Source organism: Pseudochaenichthys georgianus, chromosome 17 (genome assembly GCF_902827115.2).
Source record: "Pseudochaenichthys georgianus chromosome 17, fPseGeo1.2, whole genome shotgun sequence".
In the NCBI taxonomy this organism is placed as follows: Eukaryota; Metazoa; Chordata; class Actinopteri; order Perciformes; family Channichthyidae; genus Pseudochaenichthys; species Pseudochaenichthys georgianus.
Genome location: NC_047519.1, coordinates 20,697,197 through 20,711,673, shown reverse-complemented (window position 1 = coordinate 20,711,673; position 14,477 = coordinate 20,697,197). Strand labels below are relative to the sequence as shown.

The 14,477-nt window shown below is 43.1% G+C and overlaps 1 protein-coding gene across 9 annotated transcripts in view; it reads right to left on the bottom strand.

Moving 5' to 3' along the window:
• The window catches only part of LOC117462008 (receptor-type tyrosine-protein phosphatase S-like), a 72,955-nt gene that overhangs the window by 38,519 nt on the left and 19,959 nt on the right, over positions 1 to 14,477 (bottom strand). For all 9 annotated transcript variants that reach the window (XM_071206428.1, XM_071206431.1, XM_071206427.1 and 6 more), the window contains exons 3-5: positions 13,852 to 13,997; positions 12,540 to 12,681; positions 2,740 to 2,928 (exon numbers count right to left, since the gene is read on the bottom strand). In XM_071206428.1, the coding sequence (XP_071062529.1) occupies positions 2,740 to 2,928; positions 12,540 to 12,681; positions 13,852 to 13,997 (477 nt within the window). The remainder of the gene's footprint in view (positions 1 to 2,739; positions 2,929 to 12,539; positions 12,682 to 13,851; positions 13,998 to 14,477) is intronic.

The window sequence follows — 14,477 nt, the reverse complement described above, 5'->3', positions numbered from 1 at the left end:
GATAGGACAGTTACCTGCAGTGGGAGGACGCCACAGGTGACGGATACTTATGGGCTGTGAAATGGCTAAAAGCCGTCTTTTGAGGGATTCGAGTGCAGTCATTGTTGATATCATTTTTCATCCTGACCCTTAGGGGCCATAACAATATCTCCAAGACCCAACAGAGAAAGAAAAAGGAAGAGAGCAAACAGTAATTGTGGCCCAAAACAAATCCCTGGCCGCAGTCCAAGGCGAGCTGGCAGCCATCCACTAAATCAGAGCCATCGCTTGGAAGGTGCCCCCGTTAAACATATTTTAAAGGAGGGTTTCATCCATAACACATCTCCGTGCTGTTTTGTGCCTAGCTCAGGTGTAATCGATTTCCTCCAAGTCATTTCTCTGCAGTGTTTGGTTCATTATACAGCACATTTTGTTGTTCAGCTTTGCGATGCTTTTGGTGATTTGAAATCCTATTAAACTCTGCGGTGAATCTCACTGAGCCATTTGTCTTGCTACTGTTTCATTGATGTGATAGGTGGCCTCACGTTCTGCAGCGGTGAATCAGTGTCATGTCTCTGTGACACCCTACAGAGGACGCAATGAGATGAAGCTTATCATGATAGATACTGTATACCAATGATATTGCAGCTCCTACTAAGAGGGTAAACATAAAAAGAAAACAAACTATTGTTCCTAGAAGAATGGAGAGGGAGGTTCATTGTTATTTTGTTGCCCCAAGGCCACCAAGGCTTTCGTATAAATTATAAGCAGAGAATAGAGAATCATTTGCATAGTGTTTATCTCAATTATGGATCACTACACTGCTCCTTCTGGCATGTTCCTGAGGTTTCCACTGGGCAGCTTTAAAATGCTCTCTTGTTTTGTTTTAAACAGAGTTTCTATTTTCTCACCTGCATCGTGCGGCACCAACACTGTCTGGTGACTACATTCCACCCACAACAGCTTTTTACACTGATGCAATTACAGGTGTTCTGTTTATCACAGCGGTGATTATCCATTTTTACACATCAGTAGGTTACTAGAAATTATACTAGCAAAGGGTGTGGGAGCTTAGACTGGTCTCAGCTCAGAAAATGGGCTACATTTACCGGTTCATTGTAAAATGCCCCATCCAGGTCTCACCCACTGTACATGGATGACACTGTATCTGAGTTTGGGCAAAAGGTAGCGACTCTATCCTTCTCATTATCGGATTCAATTGCTTTCGAGCAAGCCCGACCAAACCTGGTGTAATAGCATGTATGCCGCCCGTATACTCATTTGGCTCATAAAAAGTGAAATCACAAAAAACATTTCCTCTGCTGCTTAAATAGGGCTAATCACTTTTCCTTGCAATGCAAAACAATACTGCACCTGCACTTCCATAGCTTTTCGCTTTACTTACTTACTTTACTTTGCATTGGACATTAGCTTTGCATAGAATATATGTTAACATGAAATGAATATTTGAAGCCGTTTCATGAGTTTCTAGTTATGATTCAGCAGGAGACACGGCTTCCAACTAACTCAAAGAGAAAGCAATAATGATCTAGCTATTAAAAATCTGCTAGACACAGCTGTCATTTGAGCTGGCGAATCAGTAATCTTTGCTATGAAAAACTTTCTTTTGTCCACTTCTATGTGAAATCACCCATTCTTCCGATTACGTACAATTTTGCAATGTTGTCATCGTAAACTGCGTCCATGTTGTGCTTGACGTGTAGAAACCGTAACTAAAAAGCAAGTTAATTTGCAGACACAAGGTTGACAGAAGGCGCGAGTGATCAGTGAGGAATTTTGGCTGACAGCAGGCAGATATCAGAGCTGGCAGGACGGAGGAGCACAGAGAATATGGATAAAGCAACAACAAAATGGTTTTGCTTCGCCATCAATTTCATTCTCCCTGAGGACGGCTGAGTGGAAAAGACTGAGAAATAAGATTCTGCCTACTCCGGGAGACACTGCATCATCTATTCTATACAGAAAAGCATAAACAAAGCTGAACAAACTGTCTTTAGCACAAGTTGTGATTCTTCTGTTCCTCCCTCCATCTGTCTGCACGGAGACACTTTTCTCTTTTCTGTAGCAGCAGAAATGCTTCCCTCCCTCCTTCCTACTACTGTCTCTGGCAAAGTGATCTATTCAGGTTTGAAGACATTAAGCTCATTTCACACAATTCTAGGCTAGGCGGGTCTAAAGAGGAGCATCAGTTAGATCCCTAATGTGGAGAAATGTCTATCTGTATCTATTGATTTTGAGAAAAAGAGAATTAAGGTGGTTATGGGGTAGATTGATTTTTATATTAAGCACTAGTTTCAAAGTGGATTAGCTTTATAATTGTGTGTAAACTTTTTCAACCCACTTGTAATACGTGTATACGAGATCTGCCTTTCTTTTAAATGGTGTGCTCCTTTTATGATTCACAATATAAAGAGGTTTGAGCCTTTAAAGTGTCATCGTATACTAATCTTTCTCCAAAATAATTAAAAGTTGATAAAAACAGCTTTTTATTTTTCTTGGCTTAAGAGCGACACAGTTATCCTTTTATGAAATTGGCTTGAAAAAGGGTTTATATCCCCCAAGGATGTAGATCCACTCAGAGAGGAGCATGTAATCCCTCAATCAGAATTAAAAAAGTGATTCACATTAAATTTAGAGCAACAGGGATTTGACTTGATAGCGATGCTAAGCCTTCGATGCTGTGTCTGTTTACTGGTTTTGGAATACAAATATCTGATAATAACTCCTCGTCTCTCCCACCTGATCGGAGCTGTTTGATGCGACCCTGGCTGCTGAAGGGGTCCACGGGCAGGAAGTCTTTGAACCAGGAGATCTCCGGGTCGGGGATGCCGCTGGCAGCGCACAGCATGGTGGCCGTCCGCGTCCGCTCCACCACCTTCAGCTGGGGACCCATGTCTATACTGGGGAAGCCGAATGGCAACAGGTCCTCTGGAAGAATGAAGAGAAGGAAAGAATATATTCAGCATAAGGAGTCAAAACACTGAGTAAGGCTGAGGCTAGATATTTGCAGATACTGTATTTCCTCATAAGAGTTGGACAAATAACATGTTAGACCTGATGACAGTGCTAAAAAGGTTATGGAATTAGTTTATGAATGCAATTTATCCTCAGTATAACCAGAGGTGGGAATTAACCTACAGTAGTACACTTACTTAAGGTACGTGCACTTTACTTAAGTATTTCTACAGTGTAATGCTACCTTGTACTCCAATACAGTTCAAAGGTAAATGGTGTACTTTTACTCCACTACATTTATTTAATTCCTTTAGTTACTTTGCAGATTTGGATTAATGATGTGAATATAATCAACTCTTAAATCAGACTTTAGCTACACCTGGAGTAAATTCACAAGCTACCCTGTAGTATACAAAGTCACTAAAAGTAGCTGCACCTTTACCAGCTTTGAGAACACTTTAATGCCTCAATAATTATAATCAAAACATATCATATATATTATTCTGAAATGGGCCAATCTTTTACTTTCGGTGCTCTAAGCATATTTTGATGCCAATACTTTTCTACTTTTACTTGAGTAACATTTTGAATGCAGGACTTTTACTTGTAACAGAGTATTCCTACACTTGGGTACTTCTACTTTGACTCAAGTACAAGATCTGAGTACTTCTCCCACCTCTGAGTATAATATTAATGTTGTGCTAGGTCTCATAGCAATCACTCATTTTACTCAAACCACAACTGAAAACCTCATGTCTTTTCTGAAGGAAAGGTATGCATCAATGGAGGACCCTGAGTTTTCTGTTCAAAAGTTCAAAGTGCAAAAGTTCAAATTCAGTCCAGATCAAAGTGACGGACTGACTCACTGTCGGACAGACAATGCCACACCTAGAGCCTCGCGGTGAGCTGAAGAGAGGAAGTGATGCAGAGGGACAGAGACAGGATCGTGGTCTGAGATCAGATGGGCTTAGACAATGTGAGGATTGCTCATGCTTTATATCAGATCAAATCTACTAGGACAATAATGAACAAATATGTTTACCCCTGATTTTTTGGGACAGTTTATGTGCTTGCACAGAGACAGAGTCAACCCTGTCATGGTCCAAAACCTTCCTTTCTTTCTTCCTGTGGTGAAACTTAAGCCTTGCTCACAAACACACAGTGATATGAGAGCCACTGCTCCCCCCCCCCCCCCTTAACTGCAGACCCTTGAAAGTGGAGATACTGGGGAGGACAGCGGATCCACCCTATCCTTCCTCATCAAAGCCGGGGGATTCTTCCTACAGCCAGTCATCACGTGATCTTATGTGCGTGTGTTTTCTACAGTATAAACATAGCGCCCAGTCAGCAGGAGCTTCTTAAGTGCTGCATCCACACACATACATACACTCCTAACCTAGAAACACAGGTGTTTGGTGGCAGTGAACTGTTTCCATGGTGGGGGCTCTGTGCTATGTGGTTGTAATGATTCCTGTCTAATAACTATGCAGAGAGCTGCTCAGAAACAGCAGCAGCAATTAGAAGCTGGGATCAAGAGGAGGGGCAGGGCACTGGGGGTAATAAGGACTTGTTAGCAGTAATTGTTAAAATGTACCCACGATTAGAGAGGCCGATCTGGGATGTGTCTGCATAGCGTCTGGATATGTCTGATTATGTTGGGGCGAAGCAGATAAGTGTGTGTGTGTGTGTGTGTGTGTGTGTGTGTGTGTGTGTGTGTGTGTGTGTGTGTGTGTGTGTGTGTGTGTGTGTGTGTTGCCTGTGAGTACTTATTTTTTTCTATGGCCATGTTTTATTTAGCATTTTCACAGATTTCTGTGGAAAAAATGTACAGAGACAGGTCCACACATGTCCAGGGAAATCGAGGTGTGTGCATGCAGAAAAACAGTTGCTTTCTATTTCACATACACACACACATTCACACACGCTCTGAGTGAATGGGATTAAGCCTCTCGGTGACAACAGTCCAGATGGCCAGACACGTAATCAAGCATCCATCAGCACGGCTGCTTCCTCCTCTCCTTACCCTTTTACCCACTTGATCCCTCTCGCACATACACCTCCCCCATACCTGGAACTATAATTAAATATTTCCTACAGTAGAAAAGCAATTATCAAGATGCCAATTCGCTTGGATAATAAATCAAACTTACACCTGATTGTCAAGCATGAAGAAGGAACCCTAAACGTGTCCTCGCTCTGAATGTGCATCACTGACAATCTGACTCCAAACAGAGTCCAGGACGCAGACCATGGCCACATCAACGGCTCCTCTCCTCCTCCGGGCCCCCGCTACCTAACCACATGACAGACGTGTACCATCTGTTTCCACACACACTCTGCGATGGGGATGAGAGGCTGAGTGGCGATACGATCTATCGCTCTCTTCCTTTCTTTCCACAGTCATCAGCTTTGGAGAGACCCATCTGATAGGGATGTCAAGCCGCTGCTGATGGCGCGGCTGAGAGGACGATGGAGGGGGGGAAATGCCACAAAAGGCAAAAGAGCAATCAGAGGAGCGTCTGGTGAGGGGGCTGAGTCTCTGGTTAGAGCTCAGGTGGTGATCAGGCCTCATAGCAACCATCTGATATCAGCCAATTGAGACCCAACTGGAATTAAGGGACCCCTTTCCCCCCCTCTACTATCCGGATGAATCAATGCTAATGATCCACCTGAATGGAGGCCAGTGGTACGGTCATTGACGAAACAGGCAGGAAAAGCAAGGAAAAAGAAGGGGAAGATCGATGGGGGGGTCGGAGGCGGGCTCCCCTGAGGCAAGGAACATGCCAGGCCTACATCTGCTCCCCTCTGCCCCCCCCCAACCCCACCCCTCTCCTGAGAGGGTTCAGATGGTCTTTTTAACACCCCGTCGGCTACTACTACATGGACTCCCTGGCTGTTAATTAGAGCGCGCCGCTGCAGCGGGCTTGGGGTGTGTGTGCATGGATGTGTGTGTGTGCCGTGCGTGTGCTTGTAAGGGGGGTGGGGGTCTGGCTCTGTATTCCAGTGAGGTCTTTATCGATGCTGCAACCAGAGGGTGGGTAGACCTTTGAATTAAACATCAGAAAGAGGTAGGGGTAACAGGAAGAGAGATGGATGGATACATATATTCTTAGATTCTGCCATACACCAATGCCATACAAATGTCTTTTAGCTACCTGTATTTCTTGCTACAATTAATAAATAATACATGTTCTAATTACTTTGTCTAAATGCATGCCCTTTTACAAAATATATCATTTGATGTCATTCTAAAGGGTTAAAAACCCAAAGTTTATTGTGTCTGTTGATTGTGTATATAGGATATACATATCATTTTATATTCGGGATTGTTGGAAACGTCATTTCGATCTCTCTGTCTGTAAACACAAACCGAGTAAGCTTGACATTAAAGCTGACTTTGACTCGATAAGCCGCAATTTAAAAACAATATATCATTTAGTACATGGAAATAAGTAAGTACAATTGCCTACAATTTGCACAATCACCAGTTGAATATTTATGGCTGATTTAAACTGATTATTTTGCCGCTTGTTTGAAAACATGTCGTTTCAAAAACATTTATGAATTGCTTCAGTGTCATACACAATTAACAGTCCATTCAATTGTCAATATCTGTAAGGCATACATGCTAGGAATATCATTACATTAATATGGATTTTTGTATGGAGTATGGATTTTTTGAAACATGTTTATAGAGCTTGACCACAACAGAGTCATTCTGAGCATGGAGGAAGCTGTCAAAGTAAGTAATGCACAGTGGTAAGTGCCTTCCTAAAGAAGAAGGTTAAAGGTCCATGATGGTGTGGTGACAGAAAGAGAGCAGAATAAGGGAAAGGGCAGTAGAGTACAAAGGCATAGAGCTTTCCCAGATAAAATACCGGCCACAATTGTGGACCATGCAATTACTCTACAATTGCAGAGGCTGGTCACCGAGTGCAGCCTAAAGTACTTCATGCTACTGTGTCTTCAACTATTCCAATACTCAACAGGAAATACCGGAAAGTCCTTGTTCATGTTTCGATGGAATACTATTATTCCAGTTGTTGCAATTAAAGAGTTAACGTAGAAATAAATTAAAGATGTGAACATTTCTAAAAGTTCAATGCACGTCTGAAACTCATGATATAAGAGATGCACACAATCCAGCACAGTAAAGTAATAAGTATCTATCTGTGAATTTCAACTTGTAGGACTTAACTACGTCCTTGTACAAGTTGCATAAGAGCAGTCTTTTCATTTCAACAAGAGCAAGAGGTCTGCAACATGATGGGAGCAAATGATGCTATTACACTAAGAGATTCAGAGAGCAACCTTAGAGGATAATGCTGTCTTTCAAAATTATAACGATGTCAGCATCTTTACATCAGTGTTGAATAGAAACCAGATGACTATGTAACCGCTCTTTAAAAAGGGTACAGTTTGCGAGAAACTGTGACTGAGTGATGGTGCTGTGTTTCTACAATGTACAGGTAAAGAGAAGTGTGCACATACTTTAATTCAAGTTTAGGGTCTTCCTTAATTATACATTTAATTTATATATAATGTTGTCGTAGTATAAGCCCTGTTTTTCTGCATCAATGCTGGCTTTACATAAAATAAATAAAAATACGTTTTGGATTTAGTTTCTGTTCTAATATTTAAAATGTTTATTGGCATATGAGCTTTACATATCCTCTCATGAACTCCACATTAAGTGTCCTTTTACTGTTAATGAAGAATGCAAGAATGAGCTAAATTACAAGTGAGTATGTGAGGGGTGATGTGCAGCGAGCCGGTCATCATTGGGAAATGAACCCCAACAGGGCGAGCAGGACCCAAACGCAGAGCTGAGGAGTGTTGAATCCCCCTGAAGGGCTTCGTGTCCTCTTTTGCTTTCCTTTCCTTTCCCGTCGGCAGTCGAGCCATCATGTATCCAAATTGTTTGTGAATTCTAAATATATATATATCAATGAATATTTAAACTGATGCTGTTTGCAATCGGAGGAAAAGTAATGTGTTTTCTTGACACAGCTTACCTTGTTACATTTATTGCATTTCTTTCTGATTGATATGATTAGACTCGATCCTACAGACTATGTTTATAGCGTCTTGCAGCATTTTGTTAAAAAATAAATAACAGACAAAAGAATGTTCACAGCAACGAGTATTTAACAATTTAGCATTATAACTTTAACTAAGAGATAGCCGCAGACACACACTCTGTTCTGCAGACAGACATCGCCCTGCAGACAGTTAGTTGTACTGGGCATTTAAGTACAGTTCACTGGAGAGGAGAGCAGGGGGCTTCAGGTATTCAGCCAGGCTACTGGATGAGTCAGCGGCAGCTTGAAATAGATACTGCAGGCATGGCCTTGATCACACTTTTCCCCAAATGAATCATTTATCAAACACAAACACTGCCGCACAAAAGTACCGCTTATGCCTCATCTCCTGTTTAAATTGATAAGACAGCCTATGGAAAAATGCGCCATGTGTGTATAAACACTGTGTGTGTCAACAGCTTTCGGCGGAACATTGGCAAGGACCAACCAGCATTGTTCCCTGGAGCTTTGTGTTTGTGTGTATCAAGAGGTTGAGAGCTTTCATTTTGGCCTGGTTATGTTTGCAGAAGGGCAATCAGGCCTGGTGCCCAAAACTAGTCGGTGGAGCCAACCAAATCTGGGCAAGTATGCAATTCATGCATCCGCGTGCACACACACACAAACACACACACATACTAGGACATTCAGACACACACAAAGTTAAACACATAATGCATATGATGCAAACAAACAAACACGATTCCAGGTTTTCCTTTCCTGTCTCTCTTATTGTTTCCCTCATTCAGCCGAAGACAGATACGCCCACGCGCAAACACTCACTCCGCCACAGAAAATCATAATTTGTCCTGGTTAAGAAACAGGTTGCCTATTCATCTTTCAGTTCATTTCAGTGGGGAATGGCCACGTGGATGAAAGAAGCCCACATAAAAGGCGATCTCAGGATTAATCTGCCAGAGCTCGGCAGTCACCAGAGGCTGTAATGCTTTGACTCCTATAGACTGCAGGGTGGCTGAAGGGGAGCACTTTAAATGCTAATGGGCCTTTATGATAATAGATCACAACACAATGCATAATCGGTCTTAGCATCGTCGATGAATCCCCCCAATAACCAGCGTGTCCCCACCATTCCCGACTCTCCTCATACATATCCATCAGCCGCAGACTACACACACAAAACGAGGCCCCACACTTAACACTCTATTACAGACAAACACGCATGAATATTACACTGCAAGAAAAGGACGAAGGGAATAAAAACTGAGCAGGGGTAAACTGTATTTGATGAAAGAGCCAGTGTAATCCTCTTGCAGGCTGAGTTGAAACTCTCAGCTGCTTCCATACCAAAATGCTGCTTGAGTTTAGGGCCGCCAATGCAGCCTGGGGGGAATCACTGATCTGACTCTGTTGTTCATATGAAGGGTGTTTGCCGTGGTGGCAGAACATCTCTCCTCCCCCTTCTCTCTCTTACCCCCTTCCTCCCCCATCCCTCGCCTCCCTTTCTCCTAAAATGGGACACTGGAAGTGAGTATAATCAGGATTACCCTGCACAAAACACACACACACACACACACACACACACACACACACACACACACACACACACACACACACACACACACACACACACACACACACACACACACACACACACACACACACACACACACACACACACACACACACACACACACACACACACACACACACACACACACACACACACACCACACACACACACACACACACACACACACACACACACACACACACACACACACACACACACACACACACACACACACACACACACACACACACACACACACACACACACACACACACACACACACAGAGAGAAATCCATGTGCATGCATTCAGACACATACAGAGCTGCAGTGATGAGAATCTCTCGCCCACCAGAGGTTTTCAAACATGCAGAACTGCAGATATTCGCATCTCCTGAAGGCGAAACAACACAACTGCAGTGTATAGAAAAGAACAGTTCTGGTGGAAAAGGGGATGGAGCGGATTCAGAGGGGGAGAGGGGGAGAGGGTGGAGGGGGGAGCAGCAGAGAGCCTGTACAAATGCAAAGGGGGTCGGAGAGAGAGAGTCTGGATAGACAGTGAGGGACAGGCAGAATGGATGGCAGAGAAAATGAAAGAATGAATAAAACAAGAGAGATGAAATTAGAAACGGACATCGCTGTCGGCCAAAGAGGAGGCTGCTGGAGTCAAAGACAGAGACATATAGTCAGGGGAAAGAGCAAGGGAAAGAAGAGTAGGTAATTGGATGAGAAGGGTGATGGGAGATGATGAGGGCACAAAAATTCTCCCCGACCATAACCTACCACATCTGCCATTAGGCAGTCGACAGAGCAGCCGCTCATATCCTGTGGCCAACCACAGGGCCCTTACATTGTACAACATTGCTATTAGTGTTGGTCTACCATTATAGAAAATGATGAGATGAAACACATCAGGGGATGAAAAGACGTTTCAAGGCTTTGGTCAGTAATGGAAAGCCCCCTCTCTGCTTTAGTGGTTGGTGGACCATTTATCCAATGAACCGTGTTTTGAAAATACTTTTCTGCACTTAACAGCATTTTTGGCTGACGTGATCTATCATACAGTGAAGCCCTGCGCCAATAGTGAATTGCAGGAGTGTAGGGCTTTTGGAGCATACTGTCAAATAGGCAGAAGCATTGAGTTATATTTTTCCAGGTACAGAGTTGTGTGAGGGAGGGTTTCTCGAAGGAAATGTCCCAATCTTTTTCTGCACATGTTTCTGGTGGCTGGCATTTGGAGTACTTAAAGGATTGAACATGCTTGAAATCATCAGCACAAGAGATCAACATGTGCTTTGCTGAGGAAAAGTTAAAAGCACAAGCGTTTTAACAAGAAAAATGTAAGTGGACTGTATTCATATAGTGCCTTTTTTCCTTACCAGACAAAGGCGGTAACAGTAGACTAGAGCAGGCGTATGTTAAGGTAAAGCTTTTTAGAGACATAGATACATTCAGCAGTCTAAACGTTTGGATTCTGAATCAATCTCTGATGCATTTGATAAGTTGTTTTGTTCCCATTGTAAGAAGGCTAACACTAATAGAACTCAATTTATCAAGGACAGTGTTGCCTGTGTCTCTATGGCAACACATTTTGATCACTAAAATGACACTTCGGTTGTAATCTGGGGTAATCTGAACATAATCCTCACAACATCAATATAAATGATGATACCGTTTTTTTCTGTCATATACAATGACCACAAAGTAATGTCTGCTTTTGGTGAAATTTGGTGAATTAAATCGATATACAAATCATAAAACAGCCCAGCTCCTTGATTTGCAACATTGCCCACAAAAACCCACTCACACCAAAGATACCTAACACCATATGTCAAACTCTGTTGGTTGACTTTTTGATTTATATTTATTTTTTATCTAACTTTGGGTCAAATATTGTTTCATCCGTCACAGTCTTATATTCTATTTCTCAGTTGATTAGGAATTGTCACAGAGGCAACAGGGGACGTCACGGTAAACAGATGTCAGTAAGAGAAAAGTCTACACAAACAGGAGGAGGCCCACACGGCCACACACACTGAGAGGCTTGCCCTCGAGGTGTACTTTGTGGTAATGTGCTTTAGATTGGGGCTATGTGTGGAGAGATGACGGCGAGGTAACAGATGGACAGGAGTCGATTCCCTGGGCTACAAGCCTTCTGCTTACCACACAGCTCTGCCAACTCCACAATCCTCATCCATCTCATGCACTTCTACACTGCCTCCACCACCACTCCTCCGACATCCCATTTCATTTCTATTGTTTCACACCATCCTGTTGTGTTATCACCACCTCCTTATCCTCCATCGTACTTTTTCTCACCTCTTTTCAACCTCTTCCTCCCTCTTTATTTCTCTTCCTCAATTTCCCCTGCAGTAATCGGCGATGTGCCAAACTGAGGCCTAATTCCCTGATTTTCCTTCATGTAGTAACAGCCCAAGCCGTCATCCTTCTATTTCTGCTTCCTTTCCAGCTGTGCTGGTCAGAAGCCAAGTGCTCAGATCCTGGGCTGCCAGCCACATGCTGAAACTTTACCTCATGGCATGTTGGAACACCACATTAGAAACGTTTTTATCCAAGAGCACATTAGATTAACACCCTTACTCTGCCCAGGAAGTGCAGTGATTACAGAAAAAAAGAGATGCTGAAGTGCCCGTCAGCTAGCACGCTAGCTAGCCCTCTCTGTGGCCAGATCACGCTCTGTCGCACTCAGAGGGACTATAAAAAGAACAGTGCACTGCAGCCTGCTGTGAAGGCAGGGTGTGGCATGGCTCCATTGTCCCATCTGCAGCTGACAGCCCAGGGAACCAGAGAGAACGGATGAAACCAGGTTTGTGGACGTGGAAATAAAAGTGCCACTCGAGTAGAAAACAATGGAGAGGTGTGTGTGTGTGTGTGTGTGTGTGTGTGTGTGTGTGTGTGTGTGTGTGTGTGTGTGTGTGTGTGTGTGTGTGTGTGTGAGTGAGGGTTTGTGTCTCACCTCTAATAATGGCCAGCTTTGCAGTGACAGACACCTCCCGTTCACTGTTGCGTGCCACACACTCGTAGATGTTCTCGTCTCGAGGTGCTCTGAGAGGCTGGATCCTCAGCACAGCACCGGCTCCCTCATCAAACTCTACAGTCTGACAGCCAGAGAAGCACAGGAAGAAGCCATTAGTCACGGCAGAGTAAACAGATGGATTATTATAATAACTATAATGTTTAGTATAATGTTTCATCAATTTAGCATAGTACTCTGTTACCAAAATAATGTGATATTAATTATTATAGTGTAATATTCTATTGATTGCCTTAAGGAAACTATTTTTCTTTTCTTTTTTACTTGCCCTCCCCTTCACGAGGTCAAGCACAGCTAGCGTTCCTGGAGCTGCCGGAGATTCAGTGTCTTCACAAATACACTTTAGCGAAGTAGATACTTACTTTTGGCCTCTCATGAGATTGAGCATTGTTGAACAGCCTGCTTGATTGCATATAGCTCAGGGATAGCAATATGAGCAAAGTATCATGCAATCTGCTTCATATTTTTATGTCCATGTTGAAAAGTGCCCTTTAGCTCATTTGCAATGAATAATCTTCAATCATTGAATTATTTTTTTTATAACTATCATTTTGTAAACTGCCCTGATTAGCTCTTAAGGCAAAAATGTGCTAAAAAGACTGACACCACTGTTGTGTCTGTGCTTTATCTTTAGGAGGCTGTGGCTCAGTGGATAGTGCACTGAACTTCGAATCAGGGGGTAGCAAGTTCGAGTCCCACTGCAGTCAGCATCTCGTTGTGTCCCTGGGCAAGACACTTTACCCCAAATTGCTCATGTGGGGATTGTCCACAGTACTGAGTATGTAAGTCGCTTTGGATAAAAGCGTCTAACAAATGACATGTAATGTAATTGATGTAATCTATAAGCAAAGGCTTAGCTTAACAGTTTATTGGAAGCATAGCCATTCGTCTGTAATGCTATGCTAAGCTAAGCTAGTCAACACACATACAGTATATTGGTACATACTCAGTTTACAGACAATATAGGGATATCAATCTCATGAAACGGAGCAAAGAATCCAATAAACCTATTTCACATAAACTTAGAAGGTAGAATGCAAAACCGAAATCTAACAATTATATCAAAAGCAATAGCAGATCCAGAATACAAAAATATCTACTGAATCATAATCTAGGCAAAGTAATTACAGCTGTTTTCATTCCCACATCAAAGCATCGTGATTACTGAATAAACTGCTCTGTATTCATCATGCTGCTACAGTAGGAGTTGACCATTGTGCATTGTGACAACCACCTCGATACGCTGGGAGTTGACCTTCTTGCCCTTCTTGTTCCAGTAGACAACAGGCTTTGGACTGCCACTGGCCTGGCACACAAATGATGCCACACCCCCTGACACGCCGATCTGGTCTGTGGGCATCTTGGTGAACTTTGGGGAAGCTGAGAGTCGGAGAGAGGGAGGGAGAGGAGAAGGGAGAGAAAAACAAGCATGAAAATTGATACCCTTACATCAAACTGCCTCCACAGCTGGCAACAACCCCCTGCGGACCACGCCCCAATTCACTGTCAGTGGCCAGTCAGGCTGACTTGTGCTCTTATGGCTGCGTGTTGTGCTTACTTCCTAGGTATCATCTAGAGGACATGTTGAAGGGCTTCCTGTGGGTCATAAATAAAAGATGGGGTTGGGCTTCAGAGGAACATCTCTCTCTCCCTCCCTATCTCTCTCATTGCCTCTCGCTTTGCTCCAGGGTGGGCTACCCTCGTACCGCATGCAGCAGGCTGTCATGACACATGAGTGTTTCACAGGTAGGCGAAGTGTTGGATGCAGATTCACAGCAATTGGTTTTAATGTATTAATATCAGAGGTGTCATTTTGTGCCTGCACAGTCTAAGACGTATACATCTAAACTTCAGATTCTG